The 19,785-nt window shown below is 41.5% G+C and overlaps 2 protein-coding genes across 10 annotated transcripts; one reads left to right on the top strand and one right to left on the bottom strand.

Annotated features, from left to right (window-relative positions):
* Positions 1-2,060: 2,060 nt before the first annotated feature.
* dcst2 (DC-STAMP domain containing 2) lies at positions 2,061-12,659 on the bottom strand. 7 transcript variants are annotated; one of them, XM_069536735.1, is made up of 18 exons: positions 12,521-12,571; positions 11,914-11,997; positions 11,525-11,640; positions 11,120-11,406; positions 10,471-10,641; positions 10,278-10,379; positions 9,475-9,669; positions 8,794-8,859; positions 7,681-7,894; positions 7,398-7,555; positions 7,143-7,307; positions 6,891-7,058; positions 6,133-6,233; positions 4,771-4,919; positions 4,368-4,495; positions 4,157-4,250; positions 3,581-3,700; positions 2,061-3,099 (listed from the first exon to the last, which is right to left on the bottom strand). In XM_069536735.1, exons 3-18 carry the CDS (start codon positions 11,623-11,625, stop codon positions 3,057-3,059), a joined length of 2,262 nt encoding a protein of 753 aa, XP_069392836.1. In that variant the 5' UTR covers positions 11,626-11,640; positions 11,914-11,997; positions 12,521-12,571; the 3' UTR covers positions 2,061-3,056. The 7 variants fall into 7 exon arrangements, 5 of the variants coding, with proteins under 5 accessions (XP_069392836.1, XP_069392835.1, XP_069392838.1 ...); XM_069536734.1 differs by lacking the exon at positions 11,914-11,997 and having other exon boundaries at positions 12,521-12,659; XM_069536737.1 differs by lacking the exon at positions 11,914-11,997 and having other exon boundaries at positions 11,120-11,379; positions 12,521-12,659.
* dcst1 (DC-STAMP domain containing 1) lies at positions 11,859-19,210 on the top strand. Of its 3 annotated transcripts, none has more exons than XM_069536741.1 (16): positions 11,859-11,985; positions 12,578-12,703; positions 13,045-13,119; positions 13,258-13,386; positions 13,493-13,632; positions 13,896-14,067; positions 14,164-14,307; positions 14,445-14,566; positions 14,636-14,784; positions 15,497-15,596; positions 15,678-15,773; positions 16,111-16,237; positions 16,510-16,626; positions 16,813-16,955; positions 18,299-18,391; positions 19,044-19,210. In XM_069536741.1, the coding sequence occupies exons 1-16, from the start codon at positions 11,943-11,945 to the stop codon at positions 19,125-19,127; spliced, it is 1,860 nt and encodes a 619-aa protein (XP_069392842.1). In that variant the 5' UTR covers positions 11,859-11,942; the 3' UTR covers positions 19,128-19,210. The 3 variants fall into 3 exon arrangements, with proteins under 3 accessions (XP_069392842.1, XP_069392841.1, XP_069392843.1); XM_069536740.1 differs by having other exon boundaries at positions 13,009-13,119; XM_069536742.1 differs by lacking the exon at positions 11,859-11,985 and having other exon boundaries at positions 12,639-12,703; positions 13,298-13,386.
* Positions 19,211-19,785: the final 575 nt, after the last annotated feature.

Genomic DNA, 19,785 nt, shown 5'->3' with positions numbered 1-19,785 from the left:
AAGAAAATGTCTGATAGAGATATTGTCAGTGATGGTAGAAGATGTGAGGAGACCTATGACCTATATGTTACATCTATAATATCTTATATATATGTATAAAATGTATGACACATCTTATCAATTTAACATATATACAGTATATCTATATATATACTGTATATATATCTATATTACATTAGATTATATGACTTTATTGTCATGACACAGTACAGGCACAAAGCAAGGAAATGAGGTGTGTGTAACCAGGAGTGCAATCATCAATTCTACCGTTATATGATCCATATAAGAGTATATATGTGCAATGGTTAAATATGAGAGCAGGGAAGACGGATGGGTTGGATAAGGGAAGAGTTCACTATGGGAGGTAATGGGGAGGTTCTATATGTGCAGTGGAGAAGGTATATACACTATACTAGGTATATACACTATACTTATTATTATATAAGAGCAGTAATGACATTTTTCATTATAACAGGAGTGAATTAGTGTCAGCATGGGCTGGTCAGCAGTCTGACAGCTGAGTGGAAGAAGCTGTTAGCAGTCCTCTTGGTTCTGGGAGTACCACGGTGGAGAATAAACCTGTATATAACCTGTAAATAACCTGTATAAAATGCATATATAACCAGTATTTCAAGTGTATTCATTACAGGGTCAGCTGATTCTGGTCCCGCCTCCTTCAGAGACGAGGGATGTGAATACGATGTAAATAGTAATTTACTAATATATTAATTTATTAATATTTACACATTTATCATCATCAGACACCATCAGGGAATCGGTGCTGAGGTCGGAGAAGGTTCGTCTGAGCGCAGGATCTGCAGACTTGAACGACCCGACGCTACAAGACGTTGTCCTGCAGCAGGTCAGAGGTCACATGACTGTATCAGAGGGAGGAGACGTTATGACTGTCACAGTTACTTTCATGATGAAGTTACAGTAATCTGAATACTCAGTCTGCTCATGTGATGATAATGTATGTTTCAGCTGAAGAAGAAGCTGAAGGAGCGAGGGATCAATGAGGAGGTGAAGCTCAGATGGAGGGACAACGTCTTCCACAGAGAGGAGAAGGACAGAGTGCCTCCTGGTGACTGTGAGGAGAAACACTTCTGTGTTTAGACTCAGTTTATTGATTTCTGTTTCTTTGTGGTGCTTTTCTTTATGAAATCCACTTTAATTGAAGTTTGTGTTCAATGTTTAATCTCTGTTCAAAATTGAAGTCAATTCCAACCGTTCAATTTACAAGGATATAACTTATATGCATGTATACAATATTTATTGAAAATTAATTTATCTCACTTCTACAAATTTTTATTATTTACTTTGAAAATGAGTATTTTACGTTGAGAGGAACACAAATGATCACATGACCAGGAAATCCTGTCACACTGATGATTTATATTCATTCACTTTAATAAACAATGAAAAATATTGTGATGATTGTTGATGATTCTTTCCAAATTAGACAAATTCTGTTTTTAGCAGCCCCATTTAAAAACAGAAACTTTATATGGCTCTGGCCACAACCAGCATTATGTGTTTGAGTTGTCCATCTCCATGTCTCTACGCTTATTTCAATCATGTTTTGTGCTAATTACTTTCTTTTCTACTCTCTTTTGTCCCCACGGACATTATGTAAAAGGTCCTTGGGTCTCTTGAAAGGCTCTATATACATTCAAGCTATTATTATTATTATCATTATATCTACGCCTCTATATCTCGGCAGAACCTGAGCCAGACCCTCATTGTTCTCCGTCTGTCCATCAGCCAATGAGCATAGAGACACATGGAAACAGTGAGAGTGAGAATATGAGGCAGGAGCAGCAGTTAGAGGCAGTGGCCACTGGAGGGCAGCACCTCCACTACACAAGCTTCCTGTTTGTGGCAGTTTTATTAAAGCTTTCTTAATTTGTCAAATGTAATCACACCATGATGTTAAAAATTGTCTTTAAATATGACCAGTCAGCTGCTGTCATCAATAATTAATGACCAGTAACCAATAATCCATAATCAATGAAAATGGTCACCTGCTGCTTCTACATCTGACTAATACAAACTATAACTCCCAGAATGCATGTGTTTAATCATATCACTGTTGAGTGGGTTAAAAGAAGTTTTCATAAAGTCAACCGAGTGTTCTCTGTTCGTCTACGTTCACACAATTTATAAAGTGTTATCACAACAACATTACGAATAACACAGAACTATTTTGTGTACAAATATAACAACAACAGAGACAAAACAACCACAACGACCTCATCACTTCACTTCCAGAAAAATGACTGCAGCTGATCTGAGCTCCATGTCTGAGTAGATCCCTCAGGTTCTCTCAATCAGTCACATTTGATTTGTCTCACATTCAGTTTGTCTCATATCCAGCTTGTCTCATCGATGTCAACAAGCAGCAGCGTCCTCTGTCCTTCACTCAACAAGAGTCAAACTACAGAGACACTTTCTGAGCAGTAACTGAAGCTCAGAGTCTCATGTGAGGATCCGTCTCCAGGACACGAGGACAATAGATGCTGATGAACTGAAGACATCAACACAACAACAGATTCTCTACATTAGAAGAAACAGTTTTTAACTTCAGGTTTAAAGTATTTGTACATGAGGACATGTCTGATAGAGATGAAGGATCAGACACATGAACTGAGGAGTCACTGATGGTAGAAGACGTGAGGACCTAACCCGACATGTTGAGAACAAAAGGACTTAACTAGCTAAGTGAATATAAAGATGATCAATGTGTGTGTATGTGTGGGTCTCCACCACATTTTAAATTCTCCGCTACAGACTGCAGATGCTTTTTAATGTTTACAGATACTTAAAAGATACTTTACAGGTGTTTATAGATACTTTACAGTTGTTTACACATGTTAAAAGCTTCAGACTCAGCTGATAAATCCACAGACTCCTGTCAAACACTATACGATGCCTGTTACAGCTGTTTGAACTATGCTATGGAGGCTGGTCAGTGAATGAGGACTGTGACAAGGGCCTCGTCCTGGCGTGTGCTGATTGTTGTGGGGGTGGATTTGAAGGAGGCGTCGCTGTCTGACTCATCTGACCCGGTTTGATCCTTGATCCGTCATGTCTGCTTCACTGACAGAGGTTAGAGTGGGAAAACACACAATCAAAGCATTTAAAGGTACAGTGTGTAGAATTTAGTGACATCTAGTGGTGAAGTGTCATGTTGCAGCTGAACACCCCTACCCTCCTCCTCTCCTTCCAAACATGAAGAAGAACCTGTGGCAGGTATTTAAGTATAAAGTATTTGAATATAAAGTATTTGAATATAAAGTATTTAAATGTAAAGTATGTAAATATAAGGTATGTAAATATAGAGTATGTAAATATAAAGTATTTAAATATAAAGGGTCTTTTCAATTCAAACAATTTAGATGAAACGAACTCGTGAAAACATCATGAGGATTATTCATCATTAAGTTTAGGGTTATTAGGGTATTTGTTATGGCTTTTCTGTATATTTATGATTTGACTGTTTTTATTCACTTTTGGAAGAGACACGACTGCGATGATGTCAATAATGAGTCAGAGTTCAGATCAATAGTAAAAGTCGAACCTGAGCTCAGAGTCGTGTCCTCCATCATCCTTGGCTCTGACTCCACACTCTGAACGCTCAGTCCGTCCTCGTCGTGTCGCTGCCGAGCGCGGACTCAGCTGTTCGTCATCACTGGAGTCTCTGAGAAAATAGATTGATCTCAGTCTGACTCAGTATTTTATCCAAACCTGAGTCAGCAATATTCAGAAATTAGTCAATTGATTCAGCAAAATTTCACCACGACTCAGGAGCACTCCACACTGAATCAGCAATATCCAAGTATGACTCAGTAATATTTAAGAATGAGTCAGCAATACTGAAACACGACGTGGGAAATTCACAAATCAGTCTATTGTATTGACATATGACTCAGCAAAATTTTACCCAGACGGAGCAACACTGGTTAATGACTCAGCAATATTTCACCCTGGGTTGAGTATGATAAATCAACAACAAAATATGATGCAGCATCATTTATATCAAAGTGTGAATCAGCAGTTTTGAATCCATGTCAGCAGTTCTTGTTTGTGGCTCTCCATGAAGATGCTGAACTAATACCATAATTATACATTTACATGATAAACTGTGGTTACTCACAGCTCCTCCTCACTGTCTTCCTGGAAGGTCAGAGGTCGCGTGCAGACAACACACATGTTTCCCAAACTTTGGAAACATGGCCGACAGTACACGCCTGAAAACATGACACATATATATCGATATATATATATATATATATCTAAATCTCTGTCTTTTCTCTTCCTGTAGAGCATTTTGATCTGTTTATGTTGATGTCATGTTCTTGTCTCACCTGTACAACGTGTGACATGACAGACGACCATATTGTTGTCCTTGGACCTCACCACCTCTTCACAGGCCAGACATGAGACAGGTGAAGACAGACCCAGTAGATGAGACAGGTGAGCTCCACCAGGTAACCTGACACATACACACACTGAAGCAATTCTTTGATACATCAAATGACAGAAATGTTTTGGATGGGACGACAGTGCAGATGGAGATCGACAACGTGACAGCTACCAAAACTGGAGCCAGATCATCACTGTTGCCTCCTGGTGGTTGGCTGCAGTATAGTGTCACGTCATCAAATGATAATATATATTATATTCAGTTGGTGAATTTAAATTGAATCTTTGTGTTGCTCCTGATGTATGATGTATGTAACTTCAGTCTGGTTGTGTACATGTTTGTACCTGAGCAGGATGGTTTTTAGTCGACTCCCTCCACCACCTTCACCTCCTCCTTCTTCCTCTGCCAGGTTTCGGATTGCAGACCTCCTCAGAGCTTCCCCCTCCGCCCTCCTCTGACTCAGGATCTGCTTACGGAGGAACTGTATCCTCTCCTGATGTGTGAATTACAACAAAAACAATTACACAATTCACTAGACTCGTGTTTCACCCCCCTCCTCCAACAATCAGCCAAGGTTTTTATTTACAGACTCTTAGCAGTACTTCTGCTGAGGAGCCTCTGAGCAAGGCACTGTTCAGCCCATTTCCTCTGAATGAATCAGTTCTGGTGTAGGTTCAGGTCTGATGTGGTTCAGGTCTGATGTGACTGACTGACTGACAGACAGACAGACAGACTGACTGACAGACAGACAGACAGACAGACAGACAGACAGACTGACTGACTGACAGACAGACAGACAGACAGACAGACTGACAGACAGACAGACTGACTGACTGACTGACAGACAGACAGACAGACTGACAGACTGACTGACTGACTGATAGACAGACAGACAGACAGACTGACAGACTGACAGACTGACTGACAGACTGACAGACTGACAGACTGACAGACAGACAGACTGACTGACTGACCAGAGGAGACGGTTGGTGTTGAATTTATCAACATGTGAGCAGTGTCAGGGAGGTTTTCTGGTGGTTGGTGGAAGGAGAACTCAGCAGCAGCTGATGTCTCAGCAGCAGATTTGAATGTAGACTTGATGCATCAAAGAGACCAGCAGGTGGAACAATATACAAACGTAACAGAGAACCATGAGTAACTCCCCCCCAAGTCTCAAGATGTCTCCCCCACCCATTCTTACAGCACATCCATGAATGGCTAGATTTCTGTCACTCTCTATGCAACATGTAGGTGTTCACATCCTATTGGACAGTTAAGTCTGAAGTATATATAACTAAATCACATTGTGTCCTCACATGTTGTCTCTGGTGAAATACACAACAGAGTAGAAGTTGTTTCTTCTCTGTCTGGAGCGTCTGAGGTAGATATGAAACTCTGTGAGCGTAGACACAATGTTCTGTTGGTCCTTTATCTATAAACTGACCTTGGTACTGCTCAGAGAGAGGAGGGAGGATCTGTGGAATTAGCCAGGCACTATTCTCTTAATGATGCACAGATAAAATGTAAAATACACTATATATACATAATATAGTATATAGTGGCATATACAGTAATGTGTGAGGATATACAAACATTCTTCAACAAGCAGGAGCTCAGATTTAACCATGGATGATGTCACAGTGGAAATTAAATGATTCAGGTGGCAGCTACAGCAGGTGTGTGTGTGTGTGTGTGTGTGTGTGTACCAGCTCTCTCCCTGGATGATATGAAGCACAGATGAGTCGACGGCAGCGTTGGACAAAGCCTCCAGACAGAGAAATGAGCAGAGCCAGGCCCAGCAGGAACCCTGCACCACAAACCAGAACCAGTGAGACCATTGGAACCAGTGAAGACATCAGAACATGTGCTGCTGGTCACAGTGAGCAGGTTTGATACTGTGTTCAGAGGCTCCTGAGCAGACTACAGATTTAGTGATTGTCTGTGTTTGTTTTATTTATATCTATATATGTTATAGATAGTGTTTTTATCTGTTATTGATACATCTCTTATTTAAAGGTTTACAACTTGTTTTGTTATTAAATTAAATTCTTTCAAATCTTTTTCTGCACTTTGATCTTTAACTTCCTGTGATTTTCTGATGAGATTGATTTTTGGTTTATTTTTTATGTTTTCTGTTTTAAGTTCCGTATGTATGTGTAGTTTCTAAATAAAACACTTTGAAACAGTGTTTGTTTTCGGCTCAGTTCGACTTCACAATCAGTTTATCTTAACTGTCAATCAAAAATACAAATGCTCTCCTTTGGGACCTGATGTTACTATGACCCCGCCCACATATCAGCAAGTAAGTTGGCTGTGATGTGTTTGAGAAGTGGTCGGAGACAAACTTATTCTCAGGTGTTGTAACTGTCATTTTCTGTCACTTGAATTATTCATTGATTGATTGATTGATTGATTGATTCAGCTGTGTGATAATGAGCTGTCTGCACTGATGTCACTTTCTAACCCAGAGTGACACATGTGTTGTAGTTTGGCTCTGATGGCTCCAGTAGACACTTCCTGCTGATCACGGTGACGTTTCCTCCCTGCAGGATGTTAAACGAAGCCACCAGGTCTCTGAAGATGTCTGAAGCAAACCCTGACCCATTCACCTGCACTGCCACGGTGACTGGGGCTGACGGGACAGCACAGTAACCTGGTTACCATCCATTTGACTAACATCAGTCATATACTTACCAGACATTGCTTTTTATCTCACCTCGGGCCACCACATCTCCCGTCACCTGGTGGCGTACCTGATCCAGGATCCAGAAGACCAGGAAGTCCAGTGCCACCAGCAGGCTCCCCACCACAAGATGTTTGAGGACTGAGACCACGCCCACCAACACCACTCGCCACTCTCCGTTCGACAGGTGCAACGACACTGTCCAGAGTGGTCAACAAGGTCACTTCAGTATTCAGGTGCTAGTTTACGCACACAAACACACAAACACACACACGCAGTGGCACTGACATGGTGTGATGTAGGTCTTGGCCTCTTTGCGTGTGATTGGCAGGACTGACACTCCGCCCCCGGACGTCACCTGTTGGTCAAACTCCTCAAACTTAGAACTGATGTAGATGTTGTCAAAGTTGAGCTCACGGAGATAACTACGTCTGTACTGCACCGCCCTGCGCATACACACACACACACACACACACACACACACACACACACACACACACACACACACAGAAGTGATCAGAGGTCAAAGTGCAGCATCCACCATCGATCACCTGATGAAAAGCTGACTGACCTCAGGAATGAGAGGACGAGCAGCACGAGGCCACCGTATTTTAATGGCTCGCTGAGTTTCTGAAACACCTGCAGGTCTGATGAAACCTCGTCCATGACGTCCTGAGACATCTGCTGCAAAGATTTACTGCTGTTGGCATCCAGGTCAAAGGTCACAGAGGCTGAGATGTTGAATTCAAACTCTTGCTTCATTTGCTCAAAAACTGCAACAATGGCTGGAGGGAGACAAAGGCAGAGTTACAGACAGGCAGACAGACAGGCAGGCAGACAGACAGACAGACAGACAGACAGGCAGACAGACAGGCAGGCAGGCAGGCAGGCAGGCAGGCAGACAGACAGGCAATCAAATTGTCACAGCCACATATATTAAAATACAAGGTAAAAATACACAAAAAACAAAAGAAATTACACAAAGTGCTGCTGAAGTCCAGCACACTGGACATCATGTAAGAGGCATATACATACATACACACAGACATAATATATGGATATGATATATAATATGGATATGGTGTATCCTACCAGAATAGTATATACTGTCTGATCACATTCTAGATATATTTCAGTATTCTTCAGTGTTTAGTACGAGCAGACTGTCTAGTGCAAGTTATAAGTGGGTTATAACTAGCAGAAGCTGATGAATTGTATAACCTATTATCACCATTTCCTGTGTCGTCCCTTTGAACAGTGCAGCTGAATGAGTCTGACTCAAGTTGCTCTTAAGTTTGTCCGCTGTTTTGTGAAGGAGGTGAGCAGCATTCTACCCTCAGCCACCAACTGCAGGGTGACAAACTTAGAGCCGACGACAGACTTCCTGATGATTGAGTTGTTTGGGTCCTTAGCTGTGATACCTTCACCCCAGAACCACAGCAAAGAAGATCGTGCTCACAACATTATTGCAGACATTGAAGGAGCTGAGCCTCCTCAAGAAGTAGAGCTGGCTCATGCCCTTCTTGTAAGCAGCCTCTGTGTTGGTGGACGACTCCAGCTTATTATCCAGTTTCACGCCAAGGTACTTCTACGATGGGACAATCTCCACACCTGCCACTATGGTAGTGTCGTCAGTAAAATAAGTAAAGTATAAAAAACACACAATAGAGTTTAAAAAACTCACGAGCTGCAAGACGTTTTTTCAGATGGTTGGCAATGTACGAGGGGATTATGCAGAAGAACTCGCCGGCTGAAAGAGAAAACAATGAGTCTTATATATATCACAAAACACAGGCTCTCTTGTGGTTCTAGAGTCTGTAAGATTAGAACAGGAGGTAGAACCTTCAGCTGCTAGTCTCTCTCTCTCTCTCTTTTTCTCTCTCATTTCAGATATCTCTGACCCCGCAACCTCAGGACAACAACTTTGACCATTATTACTATTATTAATTACAATATCTCAGTAATTAATTATGATATGAATTATGCCTGTTATCAATAATAATTAATAGTCTTTACACTGTTGTTTACTTTTTAACTAGTCAGATCTGATACCTGATGGTGCTCAAGTGTTCCCAGTCTTTCTCGCCTCTCTCTCTCTCCCTCTCCTCCCCCTTCCCACTATCACTCTCTCTTCTCTGACAGAAGTCAATTCAGACAAAGGGAAGCTCTCAACTCTTGACTGCTGTGATTGGTTGGTGGTTGAGTAAACCATATAAAATCTAAGTTGTGATCATTTGAAATATGTTTGTCGGATTGAAATGATGCAGTTAATAGAAATACAAATATCGAAGTTCTTTTCTACAGTGAATGTGTGGAGAGGTGCTCATTTGAAGTAAGTAAGAGGTGATGGTGTCGGTGAACAGACCACGGGCGATGTTGCAGAGCGGCATTAAGCTCTCCACAATATCACACAGGGCGCTGAAGTCCCCCAGCAGGTCGCAGCAGTCGACCCGAGCCTCAGTGAACACTGCCCGGCACTTCCTGTATGGAGCGCCCAGCTTGGTGTTACAGACGTCCCCGATGTCTGTCAGGAAGTGGAGGACGTTCCTCAGAGTGCGAGCTGGAGGTCAGAGGTCAGAGGCTGAGCGAACACAGGAACAGTCCAGAATTGGGCTGCTGCCAGTCATGTGTCTGAGACATTAACTGAAGGCAGCGCCCCCTCCCAAAAAGTAGATGCACTGCTGGTGTAACCTTCTTAATTACGCGTAGAGCCGATGCAGACCACAAGAGCTGCGCAACTCACACACACAAACGCACAACTATGAAAACTGTGTATGAATACAATATATGAATACTCTGCCCCAGAGGTAGGCTACAAGCTTCGATTCAGAATCATGAATCAGCCTTTACTTCAGTTACTGGTGTTCAACATCACTTATGATTAATTATTAGTATTATTATTATATCTACTCTAGACTCACGGTGGCTCGCTTCAAATGTTAGGAGAAGACGGCTGTTTAGCGCTTATACATTAATCATATTTAATATTTCAGATTTCAACCCACAGACCAGTACAGACTAAAAATAAGGAATCCACAGAAGAGATGAGCAGAGCATCTGTGGTGAGTTCATGTGTCAATGGTGGGACAGCTGAGTTGTTGCCAGTCAGCAGTTGATGAACTTGTGTGATGTTGAACATGTGTCTGATAAATGTGTTGAGTCACTCACCAATGTGTTGGACTCCATCAGTCAGAGCGTGGATGAAGTTGGTGACTCTTTCTGCGACTGAATAAGCGTTGGTGCGGATTTCTCTGATTTTGACCAACGCAGCTGCAGACACACACACACACACATATATACTACACAGTAGTATTTGTAATTTTAGCAGGTTGTTCAGCAGGAGACTGTGGGCAGGTCTTACAGGAAAGGGGCGTGGTTGCTCTCTGCATCAGTTCTTGTGTCTGATTGGCTGCCAGCTCGGCTCCACACAGCAGACTGGCAGCAGCTCGCTCTGTGTTTTCTAACATGTTGGCGATCGGACCAGAAAACAGCACAGACACAAACAGGAAGAGGAGGAAGTGCCTCCCGCGAGCTGAAACACAGAGGAAGACTGTCTGAACGATGTGGATCTGCTCTCCCCATTGAGTCTGGTTCTAGAGGTTTCTCCCTGTTAGTGACGGTCTCAAAGTGCTGCTCATTGTGGGAACTGTTGGGTTTCTCTATATAAATAAATTTGAAGGTCTTGACCTTCTATGTAAAGAGCCTTAAGATGATGTATATTAGGATTTTGCGCGATACAAATAAAATTGAATTGAATTGATCTGGATGTGGACCAGGTCTTTGGATCTGTTGTTGATTAAAACAAATGCCTCTGAACATGATCCAGAGATGACTTGGCCAACACAACCTTAGTGAAGTGATAAAAGAATGTGATTTCATGATTGGCAGAGATGAAGACAAGTCCACAAGCACTGGAGTCAACATTTCCAATAATGCACCTGTACAGTGTTTCCATTAGAGCCACAGACATGTGAGATAACCCTGACGGTGTTCAGAAGCCACTGACTGACCTGAGCAGAGTGACGGCAGCATCACCATGACGTCGGCCCGGACTCCAGCTGACAGACCCATACCGAACGCTGCTAAGAATGCAACCGCCACCATTGTGTAGACACAGAACCACAGAGGCTGATTCTGCAGAAACAAAGCCGTGACTCCGTACACAGACCCCAACACCAGCCCGCAGACAAACCCCGCAAGGCTCCACTCCCCCTCAAGCAAGTGACCTTTAACCTTCCTCCAGCTGCAGAGGCGGGACCGTCCAGCTGACCTGTGGAGAGAACGATGAACAACCAACCTCCAGAGACCACCAGAGGAGTTTAATTACATCCCTAGTTTCATTGGAGGAGTCAGTGTGTTGTTTAAACTCTGAACACGTTAAGAGCACATGACCTTAAAGCAGAATGAACAGTTACCTGCTCAGGACTCCTCTGACAGTGTGCATGACTCCGCCTCCTGCCACCTGGACTGTGATGTCAGTTGTCATCAGGCGTCGTTTCCTCTCTTCAGTCGCCATCTTTTATCCTGTAACCTGGAGACCAAAAACATGATGTCACAAACTTCCAGAAGGTCCAACTGTCAACTGACAAACCATCATCATCACTATCATCATCATCACCTTCTTCATCATCATCATCATCAAAATCATCATCACCTTCTTCATCATCATCATCATCATCACCTTCTTCATCATAATCATCATCATCATCATCACCTTCATCATCATCATCATCATCAACTTCTTCATCATCATCATCACCATCATCACCATCATCATCATCATCATCATCACCACCATCATCACCTTCTGGTTTAAAGTTGTTTCTTAGGACGATGACTCAGACGAACCTGCAGAGACGTTCGGCTCCTCACAGCAGTAAGTCAGTAGCTTGAAATCCATTAGCTCTAAGTTAGCTTTAAGTCAGTAACTTTCGGTTAGCAGTTTTCAGTGAACTTTCAGTTAGCTTGAAGTCAGTTAGCACAAAGTTAACAGTTTTCAGTTAGCTCTAAGTTAGCTTTAAGTCGGTTAGCATAAAGTTAACAGTTTTCAGTTAGCTTTAAGTCAGTAAGCTCTAAGTTAGCTTTCAGTCAGTAGCTTTCGGTTAGCAGTTTTCAGTGAACTTTCAGTTAGCTTTAAATCAGTTAGCTCTAAGTTAGCTTTAAGTCAGTTAGCACAAAGTTAACAGTTTTCAGTTAGCTCTAAGTTAGCTTTAAGTCACTTAGCATAAAGTTAACAGTTTTCAGTTAGCTTTAAGTCAGTAAGCTCTAAGTTAGCTTTCAGTCAGTAGCTTTCGATTAGCAGTTTTAAGTGAACTTTCAGTTAGCTTCAAGTCAATTAGCTTTCAGTTAGCTTGAAATCAGTAGCTTTCAGTTAGCAGTTCTATCAGGTATATATATATATATATAATTACTTTAGGAGTTGGCCTGTGACCTTCAGTCCTCATGAACCAGATGTTTGTGTCTTCCAGCTGTGGAGAAGCTCAGTTTGAGCTTCCTGCCTCCTGCTGTCCATCACTTCCTCTTCAGCCAATCAGAAGAGTGGCTGGTGTCTCACCTGGTGCTCAGAGCTCTGTTTGGAGCAGTGAGTGGTTCAGGTAACATCAGTATTTAGTTACTTTATTGTTTTTACTTGTAGTCTAGTAACTCATTTCAGTTTTATAACGATATATTTTTTATTTTGTTATAATAGTTTTAGTCAAAAATAATCTTTAGTTTGACAAAATTACTTTTTTTGGTCTTATATTTTATATTGGTATACGTTTTTTGTTATTTAGTTTCAATAAATGTTTTTATATGACAGTAGCTGTTACTATTGAAACATTTTGTAATTTAATAAATGTTTTATACATATTTTGTACTTTATTTATAGTATTTTGCTCATTATTTTGTCCATTTGAAGCTCTTCATGTTCCCTCACATGGTTCCTGTACTTCAGTTCTTTTCCTGGGCATCAGTCACGGCCTCCCTCTGACCTTTGACCTGAAGCTGGCAGCAGGAAGTGTGTTTGTCGGTGAGGAGACGTTACGTTAACAGATGTTTACTTTCTAATGAAAAACATCAACTCATCAGCCCTATGAGACAAATTCTGATTTGTGAAAATGGGCTATAAAAATACAATTCGATTGACTGACTGACGTGTGTGTTTCAGGTGTGTGTTTCATTTGCGGGATGTTGTCCTCCTCCTTCAGATGCTCAGTTCTCCTGATGTTTCCCAGCATGCTCGGCTCCCGTGGCCGAACGTACATGATGGTGTTCATCCTGTCTGTGCTCTATACAGGTTATCACACACACACACACACACACACACACACACACACACACAAACACACAGACACACACAGTCAGTGTGTGATCATTGATGCTGTCTGATGATGTCATTACAGGACCTGTCTCTAACGTTGTGCATAACGTGCACTCGGCAGCTTTGTCTCTCAGCTGTAACCTGGACCTGCAGGTTCATCACAGCAAGCTCCTGTGGCGACACGCCATCAGACCATTTACAGTCATCACTCAGCAACTCGTGGTGGGAACCAATCACAGCCAAGAATCTATTTAAAACGAGCTGTTAAATATTTCATATCTTCAGTTTCACTGGCATTAACGCCTGATTTCAGCTGCATGTTATTCTGTTAAAAAGCTTTATTATTACCATAATAAACACATGAACAAATCAAACAAACCAATTATCAATAATCTATGAAAACGTTCAGCATGAAGTGATCAGTAGCTGATGATCAGGGAGCGAGAGCAGACGAGTTACTGACACAGCTGTTGTTTCCTGTTCAGGATGATAAAGCAGCGTTTGAGTCGGAGGCTCTGAGCGTCAGCAGGAAGTTTCAGATCATCAGAGATGAAGTCATCGCTCAGTATGGATACGACCAGTTCAAACCACAGCGCATGGAGTTCGACAGGAAGACACAGGAACAGTTCACTACAAAGACCATGATGCAGTGCAACAGTGAGTCAGACAACATCAGGTTGATTACATGTGTAACTGTCCAAATACTTATGGCCTGAGCACATGGACAGGATGATTTCTGTTATGTGATTTCAGGTGTGGTGAATGAGGGAGTACAGCGCTGTTCTGATTGGTTCAAGCTCAGGTGGGTGGAGTGTATGGAGGCGATACCTGTCCCTGTTATCAGCCACATCCTCTGTGTCTCTATGAAATTCCACTTCCTGTGTGACATCATGAGAGGTGAGAGGTCGTCTCTATATACAGTCACTGATCATCTCTATATACAGTCACTGATTGTGTTTACATATAGTCAGTTATGGTCTTTACATCTATATTGACAGTGATGGTGTTTATATACAGTCTTTATATATCATTAGTGATGAGTCCGTGGTGTAAGCAGCACGTTCCTGTGGAGGGAAACTTCGGTCGTCTCTTTGATCATCTGAACGTTTCCGTTGACATGTTGTCCAGAGAGTTCAGCACCGAGCTGGTTGTCCAGGTCAGAAACACCTGTGTGATGTCATCAGCCTGTCACTATGTTCATGTCCTGACCTATGACCTCTTGCAGGAGCGGCAGGCTGTGCTGGGTGGAGCTCTGACCGATCACTTCACTCAGTCTGTGAGAGAGTCTCTCCACAGACTGACAACTGTGATGAAGCAGCTGCTGGACGTTATGCAGCTGCTGCTGTCCTTCACCTTCATCAGCGTCTTCATCAAGTGAGACGTAAACATTAGAGTCCTGTGAGGACATGAGCTCATGAATATATTTAATAAATCTGCTGAGTCAGAGGACAATAAATGTCCTCCTCCTCCTCTTCCTCCTCCTCTCCTCCACCTCTTTGCACTCCTTTTCCTCCTCTTCCTTCTCCTCTTCTTCCTCTTCATCCTCCTCTTTCTCTTCATCCTCCTCTTTCTCCCGTCCCTCCTCTTCTGCTTCCTTCTCCTCTTCTTCCTCCTCTTCCTCTTCATCCTCCTCTTTCTCTTAATCCTCCTCTTTCTCCTGTCCCCCCTCCTCCTCTTCCTCCTCCTTCTCTTCATCCTTTTCCTTCTCCTCTCCTCCTCCTCCACTTATTCACACTCCTCTTCCTCCTCTTCCTTCTCTTCTTCTTCCTCCTCTTCCTCCTCATTCTCTTCATCCTTTTCCTTCTCCTCGTCCTCCAACTATTCACACTCCTCTTCCTCCTCTTCCTCCTCTTCCTTCTCCTCTTCTTCCTCCTCTTCCCCCTTCTCTTTCTCTTCATCCTCCTCTTTCTCCTGTCCCCCCTCCTCCTCTTCCTCCTCCTTCTCTTTATCCTTCACCTTCTCCTCACCTCCTCCTCCGCCTATTCACACTCTTCTTTTTCCTCCTCTTCCTCTTCATCCTCTTCATCCTCTTCTTTCTCTTCATCCTCCTCTTTCTCCTGTCCCTCGTCCTCCTCTTCCTCCTCAGGGCATTCAGGTACCTCAGACAGTACAGGAGGGACGTTCACTTTGACAATGTCTACATCACCACCTACTTCAGACAGATTGACACCCGCAGAAGAAGAGCGGTAACATCTTCACCACCGTCATCATCATCCTCACCATCAGAACAGTTTGATGTAACTGACATGTTTCTGTGCTTCGTTCAGGGGAAGTGTTTCCTGCTGCCGCTGAGGAAGTCAGAGAAGAAGAAGTTCATTGACCCTCTGAGCCTCAGAATTCATCCTGACGAGTTTCAAGAGGTGGTGAGTTCAACCTATCAATGTCGTCTTCATCCTCATCTTTGTCCTTGAGAGTCAAATATAATCTTATGTAATATAATAATATTATATATTCATATCATCAACTCTAATGATCTGTTACACAATTATTGAGTTTATATCAAATTACCAAACACTGATATATTTAAGTGAGAAAACATTTAATTTGATCATTGTTACATTTTTGTATCAAATTCCATTTGTAATACTCATTTTGACCACAAGAGGCTAAAGTTCTCCACAACCTCAGTGGAAAGGAATAAAATCAGTGCATTTGTGTGTTGTGTGTTAATGTGTGTGTGTGTGGTGTGTGTTTTGTCAGATGTCAGGCGTGTTTCAGCTGCTCTCGGTCTCTCTGCTGTGCGTCGTCCTGTTGACTGTCGACTTTTCTGTGGTCCACGCTCTGGACATCGTCAGCAGACACACCTCCACCCAGTTCAACCTGACCAGTGATGACACACACACACACACACACACACACACACACACACACACACACACACACACACACACACACACACACAGTCTCACAGACAGAGACACACAGTCACACACATATTTTAGACTTTTCTTCAAAGTTTTATTTGAAGTTTTAAATCCATAAGAAAATATTTGTGTGGTATCAGCTGATCTGGATTCTTTGGTTATTCTTCTGAGTATCTCAGCTGATGTAGATGACATCATCACAGAGGGATTGTGGGTCAGGATGTTCTCTCTCCAGGTCGTCACCAGGTGGATATCAGAGTGGGTGGAGCATCCATGATGGCCTGCCTCCTGAGGAAGACGGTTTCAGCCTTCAACAGCTCGTCCGACTTTCACATCCACACCGACAACCTGAGTAGGTCAAAGGTCAAGGGTCACAACTGACAAAAATATAAGCATTTACATTTATTCAGCACTGACACAAACTATGTCTTTACAAATATTGTAAAATTATTCATATTATTTTATGTTTGTATATGTTGTTTGAAACTGATCCAGTAGAGGGCAACAGTTGAGAGTAACATCACCTCTTCCCCCTTAGGGTGTGTGTCTCCCCCCTCCCCCCTCTCAGCAGGAGTGTATGTGAGCTGTGTGTGTTGTGTCCTGTTGGTGGCACTCTTCACCTGCCTTCAGGTTTACACCAACCGCCTTCGACGGGTCATCGCCGCCTTCTACCACTCGAAGGTACACACGCATTAATACACATCTGTATGTGATCAGTGACTGTATATAAAGATGATCAGTGACTGTATATAAAGATGATCACTGACTGTATATAAAGATGATCAGTGACTGTATATAAAGATGATCACTGACTGTATATAAAGACCATCACTGATTGTATATAAAGATGATCACTGACTGTATATAAAGATGATCACTGACTGTATATAAAGATGATCACTGACTGTATATAAAGACCATCAGTGACTGTATATAAAGATCATCACTGACTGTATATAAAGACCATCACTGACTGTATATAAAGATGATCACTGACTGTATATAAAGATGATCAGTGACTGTATATAAAGATGATCAGTGACTGTATATAAAGACCATCACTGACTGTATATAAAGATGATCACTGACTGTATATAAAGACCATCAGTGACTGTATATAAAGATGATCAGTGACTGTATATAAAGATGATCACTGACTGTATATAAAGACCATCAGTGACTGTATATAAAGATGATCAGTGACTGTATATAAAGATGATCAGTGACTGTATATAAAGACCATCACTGACTGTATATAAAGATGATCACTGACTGTATATAAAGACCATCAGTGACTGTATATAAAGATGAGTGACTGTATATAAAAATGATCAGTGACTGTATATAAAGATGATGAGTGACTGTATATAAAGACCATCACTGACTGTATATAAAGATGATCAGTGACTGTATATAAAGATGATCAGTGACTGTATATAAAGATGATCACTGACTGTATATAAAGATGATCACTGACTGTATATAAAGACCATCAGTGACTGTATATAAAGATCATCACTGACTGTATATAAAGATGATCACTGACTGTATATAAAGATCATCACTGACTGTATATAAAGATGATCAGTGACTGTATATAAAGATCATCAGTGACTGTATATAAAGACCATCACTGACTGTATATAAAGACCATCAGTGACTGTATATAAAGACCATCACTGACTGTATATAAAGATGATCACTGACTGTATATAAAGACCATCAGTGACTGTATATAAAGATGAGTGACTGTATATAAAAATGATCAGTGACTGTATATAAAGATGATGAGTGACTGTATATAAAGATGAGTGACTGTATATAAAAATGATCAGTGACTGTATATAAAGATGATGAGTGACTGTATATAAGAAAAAAAAATCCAAAATTAATTAATACAAATTTCCAGTTTTATAAAACTGATTCAACTCTAATAATAAGAAAGAAGCATATTAGATATTTTAAACATTTTAATTTTATAGTGAATCAATAATTAATATATAAAATGTGATATATTATCTCAGAAGGAGAAGAAGCGAGTTTTATACGTCTACAATCTGCAGCTCCAGTGTCGGATTTCCTCCCAGAATAGTGAACACATCAGCAGCAGTGAGGAGGTGAGTTTCTCTTTAATTCTGGAAACTGCTGAAATCTTCAGGTCTTTGAATCTTTTATCAACTGATCATATATTTAATTTAATGATTGTTGTGGATCAGATTCACTAAATTTCAATTTTTTTACTTTCTTTGGTTTATTGCATTTATCCTTATATACTTGTTTTATTATAACCCTAACCCTAACCCTTATTTTATTAATTTAATCTTTTGTCCACCTCAGACTTATTCTACATGTTGATAAAACTGTTTCACTCTTCTAATTCATTCTGTTGTAAAAGTTTGTTGGACTGTTGAATATTGAGTTTCATGTTTCTCGTGTAGTATGTAAAAATAACAGTTGAGAGGCCGACTGAGTGGAAACTGACCACTTGTCTGTATTTTCAGCTCTTGAAGCAAAATACTTTTTTCCGCTGTCTCTATGTATGTGTCCACAGATTTGTCTCCACATTTACAGAATTAAATGCACTTTCAACTCTCAATACATATTTGAAGATGTTTTCTTTACACATGTTCATTCGAAGTATAGATTTGCAGATCCATGATCACATTCACAAATCTGAATACACACAGACTGATTGAGACTCACATTTGTCAATAGATTTGTTACAATAATTCCCCATATTGTTTTCCATGTGATGTATTTGTATTGCAGGTGTGTCAGTATCTGAGCAGGTGTGGGCGTCACCTCTGTTGTCGCAGACGGGAAGACTCGGAGATGCACTACGACCCTTGTTAGACGACAAGTTGTTTTTGTTGTTTGTTTCACTCCTGTGTGAATTTATTTAATAAACTGATGTTCAGTTTTACATAAACACAGAAGAGGCTCAGTGGCTCCACCCACATTTACATAGAAAACAGATGTCACATGGCCATTCACGTCCATGGGACATGTGGTGTGAACAGGAAGTAGTTGCTTAGTAACAAAACTCCTCTGAAGGAGGAACAGTGATGGTGAAAAGTCAGAGCAGGGATTTCTTTTATCTGAGCGATGACGAGGTGGAACTGTTACTGACAGGAAGTGTTAGAGACGCTTTGTTTTCACCGCTGGTTGTCGAGTCATCACAAAAGAGAACGTGGGTGTATGCGTCATTGTTTACAAAAGGCTGGAAAACTACACCTGGCGTAACCGTAGCAACAGTGATGAATTTCAAACCTAAAACGTGTCAGTGTGGACGAAGCCTGAAGGTGGCGCTGCACGTTTCAACCTGATGATTTTTCTTGAGTGTGGAGTCGCAGTTCAGAGGCTTGAATCAGCTGCTCAGTGACGTCACGTGTGTGTTTGATGATCACATGAGAATGTCTGCCTACAGCAGAGTTATGTAACCAGCTGATCTCCAGCACGTGCTGCGCTCACTTCTTTTTAATCTAATGCTGAATCAGTTTCCATCTCACTG

The sequence above is a fragment of the Paralichthys olivaceus genome, chromosome 13, assembly GCF_024713975.1.
Source record: "Paralichthys olivaceus isolate ysfri-2021 chromosome 13, ASM2471397v2, whole genome shotgun sequence".
Classification (NCBI taxonomy): Eukaryota; Metazoa; Chordata; class Actinopteri; order Pleuronectiformes; family Paralichthyidae; genus Paralichthys; species Paralichthys olivaceus.
Note: the sequence above shows the minus strand (reverse complement) of the source record. Positions and strands in the feature narration are given on the sequence as shown.

Coding starts and splice junctions, on each gene's coding strand:
- dcst2 (XM_069536734.1), bottom strand. CDS start 11,625: ATGGCGACTGAAGAGAGGAAACGACGCCTGATGACAACTGACATCACA. Junction 10,380..10,470: donor AGCAACCACGCCCCTTTCCT/GTAAGACCTGCC, acceptor GTGTGTCTGCAG/CTGCGTTGGTCAAAATCAGA. Junction 4,496..4,770: donor CTAAAAACCATCCTGCTCAG/GTACAAACATGT, acceptor TGTATGTGTCAG/GTTACCTGGTGGAGCTCACC.
- dcst1 (XM_069536740.1), top strand. CDS start 11,943: ATGACTCAGACGAACCTGCAGAGACGTTCGGCTCCTCACAGCA. Junction 13,387..13,492: donor CCTGTCTGTGCTCTATACAG/GTTATCACACAC, acceptor ATGTCATTACAG/GACCTGTCTCTAACGTTGTG. Junction 16,627..16,812: donor CATCCACACCGACAACCTGA/GTAGGTCAAAGG, acceptor CTTCCCCCTTAG/GGTGTGTGTCTCCCCCCTCC.